This window comes from Puma concolor, chromosome A1, assembly GCF_028749965.1.
Source record: "Puma concolor isolate L17-30 chromosome A1, mPumCon1.1.hap2, whole genome shotgun sequence".
Lineage (NCBI taxonomy): Eukaryota > Metazoa > Chordata > Mammalia > Carnivora > Felidae > Puma > Puma concolor.
This window is the reverse complement of record NC_141667.1, coordinates 190796234-190816705: the sequence shown is the minus strand read 5'-3', so window position 1 is coordinate 190816705 and position 20472 is coordinate 190796234. Positions and strand designations below refer to the sequence as shown.

Here is a 20472-nt window from a genome sequence, read left to right as displayed (position 1 = left end):
GAAAATTGAGAAACTCACCAAAATGGCTAAAGCCATCATCTTAAATATCACCTCCAGTTAAAGGCAAAAGAAGTTATTAGAGTTGGGAGTGCCTTCTCTGTTGGTCTACGCTTCTTCCTGATACTAAGGAAGACACCTTTACAAATGGAGATTTCTCTTACACGTGTAAAAAGTCTCTTACTTCTTGTAACTTCCACTCAGTTCTCAGAGATTCTCTTGCCTCTGCAGTTTCTTAAAAATAACCATCTTAGAATAGTCAATATGCCAAAGAGGCATATCTTGGGGTGGCAAAATTTGCTCCCTTACACCCACAAACAAAATTAAGCTTTAAATATAGATTTCCTGTACCAATGACTCAAGCCAATTTTGAAGAGTTCTCCCATTTCCATTGGGAAGGTACTTGGGAAAACAGAATCCTTTACATCTAGCTGAAAATTTACTTTACAATTTTGTTGTAAAATTATGTTTTCAAAAAATACTTGCTTATCAATATATTTTCACAAACACACAGACACATATAGCATGTACTGAAATTCTTTGCAAAAGGAAACCATCCAGCTTTCTGACTAGATTATGTTCCATCCCTTTTTACGAAGCAGTTATTGTCATATGAGGGGGTTGATGATTATAAAAAGAATTATGTTTCTCTGGTTTTTAATAGAAAAAATTTGCTTTTATGAAGAACATTTAAAAAATCTCTAGCAGTTTATTTCGTCCATTTCTAAAACCAAAATTCATTACCTTTTCTTGAAACATTTCACTGGGCATCACAACTTGTGTACAAATAGATCCCCCGAGGGCCCACATTATCCTCAGTGACACCTATACTACACTGTCCCATAACTCAGGAGCCAGCCCAGTGAATCATGGTCAAATAACAGCAGAAGAAGGTGAAGTCTGAGAATATTCTGCTATTGACTAAAGAGGATAAGAATGTCCTGACTGTATTTCCCCCGCTTCATTCTAGAATCATAATAATCTACAACTCATACCTACATCCATTCCATAGAGTGTAATTCCAATTCTATGATATCTTGTACAACACTATTTTATGCTGATAAAATACAGGTCTATCTACCTCATAGAAATTGGAATGGGAAGTAAAACAGTGAAATGATAAATATTCAATATATAGCAGAGAATGTTCTCTCTCTTTCCTGAAACAGTGAATCTTCTAGGTTACTTGTTCACAAATGTTTTGTCCCATGTCTGGAGATCTCTTCAGCAGATCATCTTCCCTACTGGTCCCTACTTGCCCGAACAGAAAGGACTCAGCAGAAAAAATGGATCACAAATGAGATATCAGATGAAAAATATCAAGTCAATTAACAATTTCCAGAGAAGAAAATCACTAATTTTGATATACTAGAATATATAAGTGACTTGTCCAAGATCCATAAGATACACTCTTATAGACTGTATTAGTTTCCCAAGACGGCCATAACAAATGACCACAAACATGGTGCTTAAAACACCACACCTGGGCACCTGGATCTCTCAGTAGGTTGATCGCCGGATTCTTGATTTTGGCTCTGGTCATGATCTCATAGTTCGTGAGTTCTAGCCCTGCCTCGGGCTCTGCCCTGACAGCGCGGAGTCTGCTTAGGATTCTCTCTCTCCTCTCTCTCTCTGCCCTTCCCCCCCACAAAAATAAATAAACATTTTTTAAAAACCCAGAAATTTATTCTCTCACAGTCCAACAGCCAGATGTCCAAAATTAGTTTCACTGGGCTGAAATTAAGATGTTGGCAGGACCACATTCCCTCCAGAAGCTCTAGGAGACGATCCTGTCCTTGCCTCTTCCAGCTTCCGGTGGCTGCACCATCACTTGACTTGTGGCCACATCACTCCTACCTCTGCCTTGGTGGTTGTGTGGTTTACCCCTCTTCTGTCTGTGTTTAAATGGCCCTCTGCCTCTCTCTTGTAAGGACATCTGTAATGGCCTTTAGGGACCTCTTGCATAACCCAAGGTAATCTCATCTCCAAATACTTAACTCAGTCAACATCTGCAAAGACACCTTTTTCACAATTACAGTTTCCAGGAATTAGGAGGGAGAAATCACTGAGGAAAGGCAGGGAGGACTTTCAGCTTACCACACAGGCCAAGACCACAGTTCAAGAATGTAAACGTAAGCCAAGAAAATGATGAAAAGAAATGTGAGTTTCCCACAAGCCTCACACCACACCTTTCTCAAGTCATGATTGTGGAAAGTCAGCTGTTTGGAGAATGTGAGTCTCTGGGTCTCAGTCACAATGATGTTAATAGATTACCTGCCTTCGGGCCACCATTGACCAGTTGAGAAGCCGATTCCCTGCCACTTATCCAATAATAAAGATACATGTAATGAGGGGGCGATGTTCTTACCTGGCCCTGAAGTAGGATAGAACATGTTCTCTGATTACCCTTCAATGCTTTCCCACAAAGCGTTTTAAAGTTTGCCTGGAGACCAACAATTTTTCTAAGTCATTCTCAGAGTACTGTCACTGACAGAGTTACAAATAGGAAGGCAGAGTTTACTTCCAAAAATGTCTGGCGAAGCGCTGAGGAAGTGTCAGGCCAGCTCAGGTCACTGGTGCTTACCTTTTAGCTGCTAATGTGTGTAAATAATCGTTTGCTGGGGACCCAGCTGCTGCACTGGTGATGTGCGGGTGAAACTAAATGGGGATTCTAGAGAATGAGAACGCAAACCGAATTGTAAGCAAAATTATTGAAACAGGCCAGCCCTCCGTTTGAAGCATCATAGACCAACCCAAAAAAAATGACTAATGGGTAACAATACACAGTCCTGACAGGAATCATAAGCTAGGAAGGAAGTTGCATGTAAAATAATAATAAAGAATATGAAAGTGCCACCAGGCCCTGCCAGAGACAAATGAAATCAGAGCAGATTCCCACCACCAGTCACTTACTCAACCCCTTTGAAAATGTCCCTGGCAGACAAAGAATGCTTTCACGCACACTCCCTTTCTGCTAGAAAGGAATGTTTTTTCTGGAATGTTTCCTAGCTGGAAAGGGCAGATAAGGGATGACCCTCTGAAAAGGAGGCCCTGAGAGGCACCCTTCTGGCCAGTTCATCATCCTTCCTTGGGGAACCAAGGTGAGAAAACAGGCTGCTTTTATCTGCTACCTGTAGAGAAAATGATGCACTTTCCCCAAGATAACCACAGTTTGACAGCTTTTCATTTCTTCTCTTATAATGTCATACTTTTCTTTCCTATACATAGAAGATATGAACTCATTTTTAACTGCCCATGCAACTTAACATTATTTTTCCTCCCAAGTGATTCCTTTTCGTCAGAAGGTCATTTGAGGTCTTTCTGGAAGTTTAAGCCCAAAGGTCATTCATTGGTCACTAGTAAGCAGTGAGCCCCTGACTGCCCAGCTCTGCGTCCCTATCATCAGATTGTAAGCAAAACCCAGCCTCAAGCTCCTGGCACAGACGCCAGCTGGTTGCAACCCACACACACTCCTGCAAAAGAAAGACAGGCAGCAAAACTCTAGGACAGGACAAGCGGTCCCTAGTCTCAGATGGCAGCTTATTTCAGCCCTGTTCTAATCACCTGCTTATTCCTCCTTGACTTTATTGGCCTATTAAGACAGCAGCTCTCAACCCTCAGTGCCCATGAGAAACATCTGGGGAACTTCGATAAACATAATCAAAGTCCCAAACCCTCCCTCACGCACAGAGTGAATCAGCCTGAGGTGGGGCCCCCACAGCAGGACTTTTTTTAATTCCCTAAGTGATTCTAATGTGCAAGCATGTTTGAGAATCATTGTTCTACCTGCTGGCTTCTGTTATTTTTGCCATCCATGTCTTCCCAGACTCTCTTCCATATTTACCTACCCAGGCCCACCATATTTATCCACTTTTTCCCATCTTTCTAGGGTCATTAAAATTCCCATTTTGCTGCTTGATGCTATGGTACTGTCTTAACTCTTCTCCAGACTTGACACATTGCCTGGCAAGACTTTCTTTCTGTTCTTTTCCAGGTCCTGGCTTCCCCTGGCTTGCCCCGATGGGACACCCACCAAGATCGCAAAAACACCTCAGCAAGAGTCTGCCTACCCACCGGCTGTTCCCTCCTTCACTTAAGCCTGTCCCAAATCTGACAAGTCACATAACCCTTTCCTCTTGGAACTCCATAACATTCAACACCTTGGTCCACATTTGAACCAAACGCCTTAGCATGGCTATACCCTTACCTACCTATGCATTCAGAACGAAGGCCATGTAGGGCCAAATAGCTTTTTTGTTGTGGGAGGCTATCCTGTATGTTATCAAGATGCTTAATAGCACCCTTGGTCTCTGCTCACCAGACGCCAGTAGCACCTTTTCCCCCAACTTGTGACAGCCAAAAACATCTCCAGACATGGCCCAATGATCCTGGGGAGGTAAAGAATTACTCCATCCCCTGCCCCATTGAGAACCACTGCTCCACCTGTATGTCCAATCTCCCAAACTACTTCAGTCGAGTTGTTTTCTTCCACTATCTGGCATATATTTCTTCCCAGTATTAATTTTCACCCAGTTTACAATCTGTGATTCTGAAGCATCTTCCTCCCGAATTAAGAACCTTCAGCTTTGATTCACTTCCCAAATGATGCCAACCCCAAAGCAGCTAAGACAGATTCTCACATCCTGTGGTCATCCTTAACCCTCCTTTTGCAGATGACCGTTGGGAAGTTTCTGTGAAACACATTGCAGGGTAGGGTTCAATCCATGCAGTTATCTGGAAATCTCCTTAAAGTCACTACTGTGGGGGAGACTGGCTGACTGTCAGTTGAGCATCCAACTTGATTTCGGCTCAGGTCATGATCTCATGGGTTCCTGAGATCGAGCCCTGAGTCAGGCTTTGCGCTCATGGTGTGGAGCCTGCTTATGATTCTCTCTCCCCTACCCTCTCTCTCTGCCCCTCCCCTGCTCACTCTCATTGTCTCTCTCTCTCTCTCTCAAAATAAACTTAAAAAAAAATCACTTCCCTGATTTTTTCCATTAGATAGCTTTGTTGCATAAAGACTGGCCTTACGCTATATGCCCTGTAAACACTAAAATGCTAAACGAATTTATGTAATGGGAGTGTTAATAGAACATAAACCAGGACCTTTTTTCCCCCAGATTTTATTTTTAAGTAATCTCTACACCCAACTCAAAATAAAACCCTGAGATCAAGAGTTGCATGCTCCACCGACTGAGCCAGCCATGTGCCCCAGACGAGACCAGGACCTTTCTTAATATTGGAAATGCTAAATTAATTCTGGACTCTAAACACTCTTATCCTCTGAATAATTATTTATTCCTGCCTCTGACTTGTGGAATGGGGATTGTAATGTTCTTGAAAAGCCCTTTGAGATTCCACATTGGGCGGAATTTCATTTCAATTCGAGTACCAACTCTCAATTACTTGAGCTAATGGAGAGGGACAAAGCACCAAAAATTGAATATTCACATAATACAAGTATACGCTTATACTGAAACAAACGTGTATTCTCAGATTTTCAGAAATTAAAAGGTTGCCAAAAGTTATCAGGCTGATTTTATTGCATGATTCATAACTCTTCCACTGAAGAATTGCAAATATGTTTGAGCATTATGTTACTGGCATAAGACAACCAGAAGAGCAACTTTCCATAGTTCTTCACTGTGATTAGAGGTGATTTCAATATCAACATTGTTTTGATAGGTTTATATAAGAATTTTTGTTCTAAAATCAGGATTTATATAAGTTTATTCATTCAACTTTCCTTTATATGAAAAGAATTCTTATCTTTTCATAGTTACATTTCATGCATTCCCACTACCCCAGGCAACTAACCCTGTCCTCCCACCATTTCCCCTTTTGACATGCAAGGGAAATTAACAAGTGCAAGGGCTTCCGGTTGCTTAGAGCAGTACATAGAGCACAGGGTTGTTGACTGGACAAGTATGTTTTTGTATCTGCAAACTGAAAAGTTATTTTTAACAAATATACTTCATTTTGCTTTAAAAAACATCATGGACATAGCTTATAGGTTACTAAAATAAAAGCGTGATCACTGGGGTCTTTTTTTTCCTTTTTGGGAGGGGTGTGTGTTTTAAGCTTTTAAACTAAACCATTTTTGGTTGAACAGATGCACAGTGTTAATTACTAAGAAAGATAGAAGTGCCATAAAGCTTTATTAATAAAGTTTGTTTTAGCTATACATCTCTTATGAAGACTATGGCAAGTTCTTTAGAACATAAAATACTACCCAACTTACATAAAACTCCAAACTGTGGATTGAGGAAAACATTTCTACATTGTTTTTTCATACCATAACTGCAGACTCTCATTTTCTGAGAGACAAAGACTGAAGTGGATGGCGTTGATAATCACTATATATCTCCAAGATCCATGTCATTCACAGAATAGCTAACAATAATCCCCATTGCACTCTAGCCCTTGTTTTAAAACTTGTGGATAAGGAAATTGCATATCACAATTAAAAGAGTGAGTTTCCCATAGTTCGTCACTACAGCATGTGGCAATTTTAACTTCAACACTGTTAAAGAGTTTACTTCCTTCTCTTTCTTCTTTCTTAGCTAGTGACCATTTTTGTTTAATTTGCTGTAACTAAATAAGAGTCAATACCAGCCTCTTAACTAGGAAGTCACTAGCAGATTTATCAATTATGTCATAGAGTGGATCAAAGATACATGTCAAAGGATTCAAGCCCCAAAGACTCTCTTCATTTGTTAGATACAGAAGCTAAAACAATGCATTGATTTGTCTTACTTTTCCCCAAATTGACTCAAACCTAGAATTAAACTATATGATGATAACATGAAACTTTATGGAGAATTCTTCTAAGATACTGGGAGAGGGAGACTATACATGCCAGCAAAGAAATAAAGCAACAATATAATAAAGTTTCACTGTTATTTGGCATAGTTTAGGCTGCTGTAACAAAAATACCATGAACTGGGGGGCTTAAACAACAAACATTTACTTCTCACAGTTCTGGAGGTTGGGAAGTCCAAGATCAAGGCACTGGCAGATTTAGTGTCTGGTGAGAGGCCACTTTCCGGTTCACAGACAGCCAGCTTCTAGTTGTGTCTTCACATGGTGGAAAAGGTTGGAGTACAAGGTTGGAGTATCTGGGTGGCTCATCTGGGTAAGCATCTGACTCTTAATTTCGGCTCAGGTCATGATCTCATGGTTTGTGAGTTCGAGCCCCATGTTGGGCTCTGCGCTGACAGTGCAGAGCCTGCTTGGGATTCTCTCTCCCTCCCTGTCTCTCTCTCTCCCCATCTCTCTCTCTCAAAAATAAATAAATAACCTTAAAAAAAAAACCAACAAACAAACAAGGTTGCCCTCTTGGGTCTCTTGTATAAGGTCACCAGTCCCATTCTTGAGGGCAACACCCTCATGAACTATTCACCTCCCAAAGGCCCCACCTCTAAATACCATAACATTGGGGGATAGGATTTCAACATACAAATTTTGGGAGGACACAAACATCCAGTCTATAGCACTGTTGTTGTTTCTTACTTATATTTTAAATGTAACACCCCCAGATGGAGCAGGCAAAACTTTGACTCGTGGAAAGTACTAACACTTAGAACACACATAGTTCTGAGCAGAAAGAAAAACAACAGCCCCACTACTGTAGGGTCAGAACATCATGGCACAAATGGCAGACCATTTATTTTTTTAAAAGTCCTTGCAACTGTCATTTTTAAAACCCACAACCCTCATCAGCAGAACATTTGGAATAGTATACTCACTCCCATGTTCCAGGGAGGTCAAATTTACTTCCTACATCTCTTAAGAGGCACCTCTTGAAACTTTCCAGTTAAGATTTTCAAAACTTTGTAATAAATAATAGCCCTGGATGAAGGCCTATAATGTGGCTCTCAGTGAACTTGACTTTCATCATAAAATGGAAACATTTGTCAAGATTTTGGGGTTTGAAGCAGCTGCCATCTAATAACTATTCAGAAAAAAATACCCAAATTAGTTTAGCTCTTATTGTAATTTCTGTGATCTTCAAGTCAGATAGAAGGATACTCATTTCTATGTATTTATTTATGAAACTACGGTTATAATTTCTCAAAAAATATATATGCATAAAGAGGGACTAATGCTTCTTAGCATGTTACCAAAAAAAGTAAAAGGTAAATTTTAAGCTAGTTCTTTTTCTCCCTAATACATAAAAAAGAATGAATTAACATGAGCATTCATTTCAACAAACTTTTACTGATGACTTATTATGTGCTGGGTACTGTGTTGAACCCTGAGGCAAATATAAAGAAATAAAGGATCACCGCCCTTGCCCCCTTAAATGGGAAAATCAATGTCAAGGAGGAGTAAAAATTAAACCCACACCATAAAGCAGAAGCAAGCAGCCTAAGTCACCAGGGAGCCTAAACTCAGGGTCAATTTCCTTCACATTCCCTTCCTCTAAACTGTGTGGTTTCATTCTATGCTTTTCAAAGAAGACAGATAAAGGCTGAACAAGAAGATACTTCTATTGCCCCTTTTCTTCTAAATACAGAAATTAGGGCTTGCTCTAACCTTAGATTCTTTCCCTCACCCACCTGGAAAGTAATAGAATGGAGAAGGAAAATGAATTAAGGAGGAACAATTTATAACTAACTTGGGAAATGTTGTCTGTTACTGTAACAAAAGGGAAGTCCAAATAACTAATTTTAGAATGTGTCATTACTGTGCTTCATCTTTTTTTTCTTGTTCTATGCTTTTATTTGCATTGCAGTTTTGCATATAAATGAATAAAAAGACAACACGTATTCATTCAAGTTGTAAATAGTCATCATTTCTCCGTTATTAATAAAAAGCAACAGTCACACAAAGTTATAACAACTAAAAGTGCTTAGTCCTCTCCTCCTCTACCCATGTCAAAGCAAGTCCAAGGGAACGGGACCCCCACTGGATCCAGGATGCCCCTCATCTCAGCCCCCTTCAGTGCCCAAGGTTAACACCACCCACCATGGGCCTCCTCTCCTCCCTCCCACACTACCTTCTACTTAGCAATCCTGGGCTTCATCTTTTTCACTTAGGAAAAATAGGGAGGGGTGGGGATCATTCTTAGAAGCTATAAGTGTATTTAAAAGAATTGTTGGGGGGCGCCTGGGTGGCTCAGTTGGTCAAACAGCTGACTTCGGCGTAGGTCATGATTTCACAGTTTGTGAGTTCAAGCCTCACATCAGGCTCTGTGCCGACAGCTCAGAGCCTAGAGCCTTCAGCCTGCTTTGGATTCTGTGTCTCCCTCTCTGCCCCTCCCTTCTCATGCTCTGTCTCTCTCTCAAATATAAATAAACTTTGAAAAAAATCTTAAAAAAAAAAAAAAAGAATTGTGGGGAGGGGGGAAGGTCATGTTCCTAAAACACCAAACGTGCAAAGGGTATAAGGCCCGACACTGGTAAATTCTCTGTGATGTCTGGTGGTGTCAGAAGCAAAGGCCCTTCACCTGGCCAGTCTACCATTTTGCTCTATCTGCATCTTTTCACTCAGAAGAGTCACCTGATCCGACTCTTGCTGCCTCTCCAGCTGTTTCATTGATTGGCTGGTTGGCTGGTGTTCTGTGTTTGTTTGGGTGGGGGAGGGCTTTTCTTTTCCCCTGAGGTTCTGGTTCTCACTGCATCCAGGTCTTTCCCTATGAAGCTGGCCTGTGCTTAGAAGGCCCCTCCCCTTCCTCTCCTTTACCTTTAAGCTTCAGTTTTGGCATCTCCTCAGAAGCCTAAGGCTGAGTCAGGCATCCCCCTTTCTTTCTCCAGCAATTACTCAGACTGTCTTAGCACCGCACTCCCAAGTTATTTCGTTATGATTTAGCGACCATCTAATCCTCAGTGCTTACTCATTCTGGCACATTACTCAGCAGATTGGCACAGTCTGGCAGATAGTAGGTACTCAAGAGATTCTGAATGAGTGAATGAATGAATGCTGAATGGCTTACATGGGAAAGTGTTGCAGCAGTCAAGTTAAGAATTAATGGCCTAGGGGCACCTGGGTGGCTCAGTCGGTTAAGCACCCGACTCTTGATTTCAGCTCAGGTTATGATCTCATGAACCATGAGGCTCCCACATCACGCTCTATGCTGACAACATGGAGTCTGCTTGGGATTCTCTCTCCCTCTCTCTCTCTCTCTCTCTCTCTCTGCCCCTCCCCCACTCATTATGTTCTCTGTGTCTCTGTCAAGTAACATAAGGAAAAAAAAAAAAAAAGAATTAATGGCCTAAAGTGACCTCTATGCCTCCTTTCTACCTAGCCCCATAGGCCACTCTTAGGGGTATCTGTGATTAGAAAGAGAGGTGCATTCTGGCCCTAAAGAGACACTGACCTTGAAACTTCTTATGTGTACCGAATAAAGCTGAGAACATAAGAGTTTAACATTTTCTCTAAACTATTCATCAAGAAACAAGCCCATGATATACCAGCAGAAGTTCTCAACCCCTCCACCAAGTTGTTAATGTCAGAGGAGGGTGAACTGTCCCTAAGATCCTACAAGTTAAGAATGTCTTTAATGTTTAGGGTTTTGTCTTTGAAATTCTCAGATATTTATCATTCTTTCCATAAAATGAAACAGATTTTTGTCAATTACCTGCCAGTTAAGTGTCTTAATTTCCCAACTCCTATATACACATTTCAGTTAGTCAAACTGATATTCCAGGAACACACTTCATATTTATTCTATAGCTTCCTATCCTTTTTCAACTTCCCCCTAAAGAATACATTATAGCTCCTCTTTCTATACTATGTTCCTAAAACCCAAGTGTCAGCCATATTCATTGGGGGAGAAAACAAAAAACAACCCAGAACAAAATGGAGTAAGGATATAGAAAAAAATTGGGGGAAAAGAGGCTTGTCCTGAATATGAAAGCCACATAAAACTTTATACGTGTGTATCTAAGGATTCTAGAGCTACTTCATCTATCACCATCCCCATTCCCTTGAGAGTTTCCAGTGAGCCCTACTATTTCCGTAGCCACTACAGAAGAAAACAGTACTTGCGGGAGATTTGTCTCTTGGTATCACCTCATACAAAACAGACTGATATGTTTGTGTAGATGCGAAAAGACACTCAATACAGCACTCTTTGGAACAGAAACAAAAAAAGCCCTGAAAACCTAAATGCCCATCAAGAAAGGACGGGTAAAATAAACGAGTGCACATCTAGACAATGACCCATCGTGCACAATATCACGTAGCCATCAAATAAAGTGAGGTAGATCGCTGCTACATGTTCACTCATGCACTGCAGGAGCTCCAGAATGTGTGGTTAAAAGAAGAAAGGAGGGCACAGGACAGGTATTAATTCCTACTGAATGGAGAAAGGGGAGGAATATATGTGTATTTATATATGCACAGAATGTCTCTGTAAAGACACACCAGTGGTTTCCCAGGGGGAGAAACAAGTGTTACTGGAGGAGGGAGATTTACGTGTTCTTTCATATGAAAATTGCATTGTTTAGATTTTTCTCATAAACTTTTCAAAAAACAAATTGTATATGTATAAATACACACTTTCAGAACAAAAGCTATCTGGAGGAAGCACAAGCAAAAGCAGAGAGGAAGGGCGAAGCCCGGCTCGCTCAAGACACACCACTTCTGGCTTCCGGTGCCACAGCCCAGAGCAGGCTGGCATCACCTCCTTCAACGTGGGTGATTTCTCAGTCTGGAAGGCACTGTGCTCTCCTTCCAGAGGAGGGACACCAACGATGGAGGGGATTCTGGAAAGAGACCCTATACTAAAAATGCAGATCTTCTCCCAACATCCTTTAGTTTCATCTTCATGAATAATACTTTTAATTCAGGCGTATCTCAAAGCTTCATTTTTCCCTACAAACTTTAAAAGGTCATCTCTACCTACATTCCCCACATTCAAAACAATTTGCATATGCTGCTAAGACTGAGATCAAAGCAAACGTGATGGACTTTTCCTCCACATGGAGTACCAAACCACCTTCACAATAGGCATTCTTGACAATAAACTCTGGAGAAAGAGCCTGGTAGCTCCTGGCCGAACTGGCCAATTCCACAGTGAGAAGTTCTTCTGATGGCATAATGCTCATCACCAGCCCTACACCAACTTGGGAAGCATTCCCAGTACTCAGAGAACCCCTTAAATGAGATCAAACCAGTGTTCAAGCCAATCCATACCCAGAAGCCAAAAGGAATAATTAAAGGAGTGAATGTTTTATTCTTTAGTGTTTAATAGAATACATAACAAGTCACATAATCAATGATTCATTACTTCACACACAGGGAGGAAAACAGTTATCGAGTATGTCTATTATACAACTGGTTGTGAACAGGGAGAACAAGAATCTCTGGGGTGTTTAGACAGTTGAAGAAACTCTCACTTAAAAAGTTTGGGCATATCTGAAATGTCTTTTTTAAAACAGAGAGGGATTTTTTTTTTTTTTTTTTGGCTTTCTGTTTCATTAGAAAAGTCTGATAATTGTTATGATTTTTTTTTTCCCTTTCTCCTTCTATTTTGAGAAAATGGCTCAATGGTATATATCACTTAGCATATAATGTTTTCAACAAGTGCATAATCCCAGAGAGCTCTGTGGGAATCTTATACTGTTCAGCAGATACAAGTTTTTCATGTGTGGAAAAATTTAGTAACATACAATTTATGTCTTCACAATTAACATCCACAATGGACATCTTAAACTTTTGTCATTAAATGTCACGAATGATGTTTGAGTGGTCATAAATGAATTGTCATCCTTTGTATTCAATAGTAATAGCAAAATTCACCTGCCTATAGTCACAAAGACAGTTGTATAAGTTTACAATTAATGTTCACATACTTCAAAACACATTTAAAATACAAAAAAAAAATTGTGGGGAAAAAAACCCCCACAAAATGTATAAGGTGACACGAATTCTTGGTCAGCTATTTATCTTTCTACCACGTAAGATTATAGTCTAATGTAGATGTTCTGCTTGGATTTTTTTCCATCTAAGTTTCAAGGGCCCCAGTAGAGATTCTAAATCTTCAAACATCAATACTTTTAGATTTTTGTTATCCAAAATTATAAAAAGAAAAGTTAATTTCAATATAACTTGTTTCTGGCTCTAAGAAACCCAATTTCAGGTACTATAGCCACTGAATACACAAGAGTATTTTATTTATTCTCAAGAGACAGACTTAAGTCATCTAAGAAAACTAATTCAGTTTTTAAATGAGTTATATAGTAAGGAAAAAACAAACAAAAAAAATACCAAAGGATTTACTCTGCTAGGTTTACAATAAAAAATATTCAGTTTATTATTTTAGAAATTTAAGTTGATTGAGTACTTATGATTGAGACTATAAAAGAAATTCTTACAGAATTCAACCTCTCCAGTCAATGCTTTTCTAAATACTTGCACTATACTTTAGCATGTTTCATGTGGAGTACAAAAATGTTTTGAATATTAGATTAGAACTTACCATATTTAAAAAGTAAAAAATTATCAAAGCTTCACCTTACATGGCTTCAATGTAATAACATTCCATGGAAAATTCCAATAAAAATTGGAATATGTTATGAGCATTGCCAGTCGCCCATTTTGTCTGAGAATTCAGATTATACATTTCCTCAGAGAAGCAACAGGCCCCATATATGGATCTGGTTTGAAAGAGAAGACAGTTTTGGCTAGTATTACAAATTATCACTTTTCTATCAATGCAAAAAAAAAAAAAAAAGAAGAAGAAGAAACACAAAAATAAAAACAATAATGAAAAGGAAAAAAATGTCTAGGTCTCACATCTTCAAGGAATATTTTCCACAACCTACAGTTTGAAAAATTGGACTGAATATGGTCTGAATATGGTTCATGGTCTACATGTATTAAAAATAGACAACTTCTTAAACATCTGGTGCAAAAGCACTGAACGTGGTACCTGTTTTTTTTTAACTACCACTGTCAACAATTCTTTTTTTAATTAAATTTGTTGTTAAATCTCATGTCACTCACTTGTGAACCAAATGGTAATTAAAGCTATGACATATGTAAATGCATGCTACACTGAGGCAGGTTAATGAAGTCATCATTATCTAAATAATTTATGACATTCTCTCAGGTTATGTGAATGTTGTCTTTGGAGGGCTTACTCGAATGGACCCTCAATATCCCATCCAAGCTTAGAGGTAACAACCAAAACTCCAGTCCACTTTGTAGACCACTAAGGGTCCTTCAGTGGCCCACAGGACATGGAGAAGAAGGAAACCAAAAATGCCCATGAGAAGTCATCTTGCCACAGTTATTATGACCTACCCAGTGTAGAAGGATTTCCTACCCAGCCTTTACTTTGGGCTAAAAGTAGAATATTGTCATTTTTCAACTGCCAACTTTAGAGGGCATAGTCATCCCTAGAAAAAGAAGTCAGTTTATGGTGTCTAACCATTTAGAATTCCCAGTCTTTCAAACAATGAAAAGGGCAGGGTGAGCATCGCAGGGCAGCCAGAGTGTGTGGGGAAAGTAAGATTTGTATGTGCAAAAAGTGAAATCGTTCAACTCAAAGTTTTATCAGATACAATTCATAAGACTTAAGGGGCACAAACAAAACTTTAGTACTTTCCTGTGACTCCCGGAGTTGTGCAGATTTAACAAGGAAAATCAGACTGTTAGAGTCTTGCCATCTGTCAGTGGTTTTGATCTGTCCTAAGATGTCCTCAGTTACGTGTTTTTTGTTGTACAATCTAAGAGAACACCATATAGGGTGGAGAAATCTCTGTGACACTCTTTTGTCCAGAAAGCGACCTTACTAAAGCATTTCAGGATGTGAACAGATAAGTTCTGTTGCATTACCAATCTGAGAACACACCCAACATTTAAGCAAACACAACTTCCTGGATTTCTACTTCCATTTCCCTTACAATTTATGAGATTTGTAAATAAAACTAACTTTACCTTTCTAAAATTGTAACACCAATGTAAAGACTTCAAATCCTTCTCTTTACCAGTTAAAAAAAAGAATTTGTGGGTTAAAAATACAGGTACCTTGATTTTAAGAGGACAGTTAACATACTATTGGTACATAACTAATATCCAAGCAAAAACAGTATGGAGTAAACTCAGTTTTATAAGTATTTTTTCCTGGACCCAATGTCCCCATAGATAAGAATATAAGAAATTCATTAAAGCATGTTGCTTTAGTATATACACCATCTGATGCACATTACTGGGGGTAAATATAGGAAATTTTTTAGCATTAGTAAATGAATTAAAAAACTAAATGATTCGTGTAAAATGTTTATATATGGTATATAAAGATTGGATCACATGAGTCTAAGAAAAAAACTGTTCCAATTCTTAATATCTATTATGGACGTAGTAAGATACAGTACAAGATTCATTTTTAAAAAGAAGAAAAAATAGCACTAATTTGAACACTGAAAACGACTCTTACAAAATCTTTAAAAAAACACTTTAGAGAAAACTGCTAAAACAAATGAAAAGGAAAAGGCTTCTCCGTCATCACAGAATATCCAAAGGAGCCTCACAGCATGAAAGACAAGGATTCACTTCCCTTCACCTATGGTGTAGACAGGATAAGCAGTGGGAATTTATTCCCCATTAGAGTAAAGGTATAAGGCAACCGGGTCTCCTTCTGTTTCTCTTGCATTTACCTAAAACACTATTTTATTGCTCAACCCACTTGTGATTACTTTTTTGCCTCCGTTTAAAAACATTTCATTGTATAGCTATCTACAGATGGGCAGCCCTTGGTGCTTCTTTTTCTCTGCAGCTGGCACTCAAAAAGATTCCACCTTAATATCAAACAATCTGTAGGTGAGAAGTGGCATTTTCAGGTTCTCAGTTTGCCCAGGAGTCATCACTGGCTAGGCTTGAAGAAAATAAGAATTTTTAAGAAGAGATCTTAAGTTTAAGTAACCAAAATCAAACTTAGTTTGCTCATTAATAGATTTTAAAATCAAGATTTATAGCCAACAAGAAAATAAAGTTCAAAAAAACCTAAACTAAAGTTCAAAAACTACTGGGTAACTCTTTGGTTAGGTTATATAAGTATCAATAACTTCTAAGTTTAGGACTCAAAACAGTTCAATAAACTGCCAGATAAGAGTAGATCTGTTATTAATCTTTACAAAATGCTTTGCACGTTTTTGTGTACTACTTCTTAAATGTACGTGTACTCAAACGGATGGCACAAACTTCCAACTTTCAAATAATAAGTGAGTGTGTCTGCTCCTCCCTTCCCACCCCTTCACCCCTCCTTCCTCCCTCCCCATCCCTCCCCCCCCCCCCCAAGTCTTAAGAGCTAAGGTCCTACTGCCATTCACTGCAAGAATACGGGCTCTCCTAATACCCACGGCGTGCATTACTACCCAGCTCCGTTTACAGTCACTGCCAGGTGACTTCGCACAGTGCTCGGCGACCTGGGCTGTCTCGCCCTTGTCAGCGTCAACACGCTTTCTGCCTCTTGCCAATAACGGCGGCCATGTCAACCAGTCCAACTGAGGGCTTCCGGCGGTGAGCCAAGGAGAAAGGATGCCTCCTCAGGCGGGAGGGTAACTTTCTACAAGTTTAAGCCACAGGCAAAGACCTTTCATTGTGCACGGAAAAGATACAGTCCTTCATTGTGCCAGCACTAGATTCTTTTCCTACGTCACACAGAACTTCTCAAAACTTTATTCATTTGTTGTCACTGAACCGCCTCCAAGGGATCCTCATTCCAGGTCCGGAGTCTTCCATCCAGCCCTCTAAAACTCTACCTTTAAAGAAGGTCTAAACAGCTATACATAATGACCTTTTAAAACACTAACTAGTCCCAATGTTATCAATCTGATCTCTTAAACCGCGAATGGGTCAAAGGGGCTTGGGATTTCAAGGAATCTTCTACACACTGGACAGAGTCCAATCAGGTTCTGAACAATTCGATCATCACCAGGTACTTGGTGCCTTTGTGGCCACACTGTCCCACTAGTTGCAGACTGAAGGACAATCCAGGGAAGGGGTGGTTTGAGTCAGGGGGCAGAGGAAGCACTGGAGGGGGTACACCTGGGCTCTCTCTCGGTTAGCGGGGTCCAAAAAAGACGAAGAAGCCGAGAGGATTTGCGGCTGCAGGTTCTCAAGTAGGGGGTGAGTCGGTCTGGCCCAGCTACTAAAGGTGGGAGACAGGGGAACGGGAGGGCGTGGGGTAAGAGGGGAGATCGAGAATCCTCTCCTCGGCAGGAAGGAGGGGGGATGGGCGCGCTGAAGTCGCGAGGGGATCTGGGGAGCTCACTCCCTGCAGAAGACGTACTCCGTGTAGCTGGTCCAGATCTTGTCCTCGCTCTGGTCGGTGCTGCTGGCGAAGGCGCAGGTGCCCGTGGAACTGCACGCCACCATGTGGAAGCCCGACTCGGACAGCTTGTCGAAGGCCTGCTCTAGGAAGTTGAACTTGAGGTAATAGCGCGAGGTGTAGCGCTCGGGAGGACGGTCCGGGTCCCGGCTCTCGTTCAAGGTGTCGCCGAACACCTCCTTGGCCAGCGACGTCTTGCCGCACACGGTGATGCGTGCCACTCTCCGGAACTTGGCGTCCGCCTGCGCATCGCGCCCGATAGTGTAGGAGCCGCGGTAGCCGATGGTGATGTAGCCGGAGCGCCGGCTGCCGTCCAACGACTGGGACGGCGTGAGCAGCGGGCCCGCCGCACCCCCGGACGGACTGCGGCTAGCCAGCTCCAGAGTGGGCGACGGCGCCCCGGCCGATGAGCCCTCCTGCTGCTCAGGCTCCGCGTAGCCGAGCGGCAGCAGCTCGTCGCCCAGCGAGCCCTCCTTCTGCACCCCGCGCCGCGAGTGCGGCGGCGGCGGCCCGGGGCCAGGCTGCTGAGGCGCCCCGAGGCGGCGCACGAGCTCGGGCAGCTCGAAGTACTCGGCCTCGCGCTGCAGCCGGCTGCGCTCGGGGAAGTAGTCGGGCAGCACTAGCTGCAAGTCCCGCAGGTAATCCAGGATGTAGCGGAAGAGGAAGCCGTCTCGGTCCAGAAAGAAGCGGCCTTTGCTGTCCCGGGCCAGCTCCTGCGGCTGCTGCTGCGTGAACATGCGCCAGAGCAGCGAGTCGGGCACCGACACCACGGTGCAGCGCCGGGTCACATACACCTGGCCCCCCACGTTCAGCTCCACGATATCGGGGAAGAGCGGCGGCTCCGCAGAGGACGACGAGGAGCCGCTGCCACCCCCGCCGCCGCCCCCGTTGGGTAATCCACGTGTGCTGTCCGCCAGAGCCATGGCGAAGAGGTGACTGGTCTGGGGTTGTGGCAGGGAGCGGGGCCGCGCGCAGAAGCTGCAATCGCCTTTCCCGGACGCTGGCTCAGCCCTGCGCCCCAGACGCCGCCGCCGCCGCCGTGAATCGCACGGAGCCGAGCGGTGCAAGCGCGCTGCTCTGCGCCCCCGAGAGCCGCGGTGCGCTCCGCCCGCCTCACCCGCGCGCTCCAGGCGAGTGCCGGGTCTCGGCCGGCGCGCGGCTTAAGTACAGCCGCCCGCTCAGGCGCCGCGGCGCGCAGGAGGCGTGGGCGGCTGCGGAGCGGCGGAGCCTTGCTCCCCGGGCGGGAGAGGGTGGAGGGGGACGGCGGAGTGGGGAATCGATTTGCATCCTAAACGCTGACGCCGCGCCCGGCTGCTGGCTCCACCCCGGCTCGCGCGCGTCGGGGACGACCCGACTACACCCCTCGCCCCCCTTCCACCTCGCCAGGCGCGCGCTCGAACCCCGCCCCGCTCCCGCCCAACTTTCTTCCCCCTCCAAAGTGGACAGAGCCGGGACGGGCCGCTTCGTAAGACCAGCCTCCTTTGGAGGGGCAGTCATGGCGCCCTCTCCCCTTCTAACCCCGTCTGGGAGGAGGACGTAAACTTTCCGGCTCCCCCCGCCCGGGCAGAAGTGCGTGGCCGCCTCCAGAACTGGCCGCTTTGAACACTGGAGCTGTGGCGCTGCCCTAGTCGGTCGTCGTGTTGCTGAAAGTTCGCAAGACATACAAAACACCTGGAGGATCCAAGAAGCCTCCCCAGTTCGGAGGCGGCCAGATGCTGTTGACCTTAACTAGTAGCCACGAAAAAGGCCGAGAAACCGAAAAAAACCCTCAGTATCCGGCCATAGAACTTGTCACCGATAGTTTCTTTTATGGGTGAAGAGGCAAACTCATTGGTTGAGAGACCTGAAAGTAGGAGGAAATGTGCTGCAGTGGCGACGGAGAACTTGGATGCACTAAAAGAGTGACTTCGTGGCGCGTTCCCATGAACGTGGAGGACGCGGCCTCCTCGCATACCGCCTTTGAGGCCAAGCTGCCAGCGATACGGTGAGGTGAGGCCGAAGTAACCGCCCCGCCTCCCTTTCAACGTTAGGTGAACGCGCTATAAAACAATAACTTGGAAAAGCCACCTTTCAGCTGCTGCGTGTTTATGCTCCCAAAAGTCCAGGTCTCTGTGGTCTCCGGCGCACCTTGGTCATCCCAGGCTGTTCTCTCCAGGTTCCGCTCTGTCTCAGCGCCTTTGTACTTTTGAAAGCCCTTCTAGGTCCCACCTGGTGCTGTAATTCCTCCCTTCATATTGCATTCATCTGGCACCATGCAGCCCAGAAAACTTCTCCACTACCATCCCCAAGCCTTCTGTGGCTTCCCAGGCCAGTGTGAGCTCTCTGGATTACGCCCTCCACGTGCCCCTCTAACAAAGACCAATACATGCTGAAATTTCACATTTGTGAGTGATTATCTGATCCTGGCTTGGGTAAATAAAGAGAGGGTGGTGAAGAAGGTTAAGAAATCACCACGTGGGGCGCATGTATGGCTCAGTCAGTTGAGCGTGGAACTTAAGCTCAGGTCATGATCTCACCGTGTGTGAGTTCGAGCCCCCATCAGGCTCTCTGCTGTTGGCCAGGGCCCACTTGGGATCCTCTCCCCCTCTTGCACCTCCCCTGCTCATGCTCTCTGTCTTTCAAAAGTCAAAAGAAAAAGAAACCACCACGTCAATGAATATTTGTTTTGCCTGGGCCATACCTTGCAGAATGCAAAGTGAAGTAAGATCCAAAGTGCTTTCTTTGTAGCCCACTAGGCAGAGGCAGAAGTCTGAGCAGTAGTCAGATCAGTTTGAAGAACAGATCCTCAATCAGGATAAATCAGCAGAGACCTTTGTTCTTGACAACGTATTACACTTCTGTGTAACTGCCCAATGAGCTTCACAGTCTCCTCAAGGATAAATGTCATTTTTACTTTGGAATGTTTATGTCTGCTGAACAATTATCTCATTCATGTCAGAATGCTGAAATATGATCAAGCCCCAGACCAGCTCACTTAATTGCAAGTACAGATTTTGATACTGAATATATTTGACCACTCTTTTTGTCTGTTTGTTCTTTGGGAGGAACAATAAATGACACAAAAGTTCCCAGTTTTGCAATGCTGAATTTCTAGGCAGTGATGCTACTATTTGGTATATCAGTGTCACAAACCTGACAAAACCAGTCTCTTTTCTATAAATCCAAGAAAAGCCTTCTTGCCCTATGTAGTTTTA

The 20472-nt window shown here is 43.0% G+C and overlaps 1 protein-coding gene across 1 annotated transcript; it reads right to left on the bottom strand.

The window, feature by feature from the left end:
* Positions 1–12158: 12158 nt before the first annotated feature.
* KCTD12 (potassium channel tetramerization domain containing 12) lies at positions 12159–18478 on the bottom strand. Its single transcript, XM_086710114.1, has one exon. It carries the CDS (start codon positions 18199–18201, stop codon positions 17218–17220), a length of 984 nt encoding a protein of 327 aa, XP_086566240.1. The 5' UTR covers positions 18202–18478; the 3' UTR covers positions 12159–17217.
* Positions 18479–20472: the final 1994 nt, after the last annotated feature.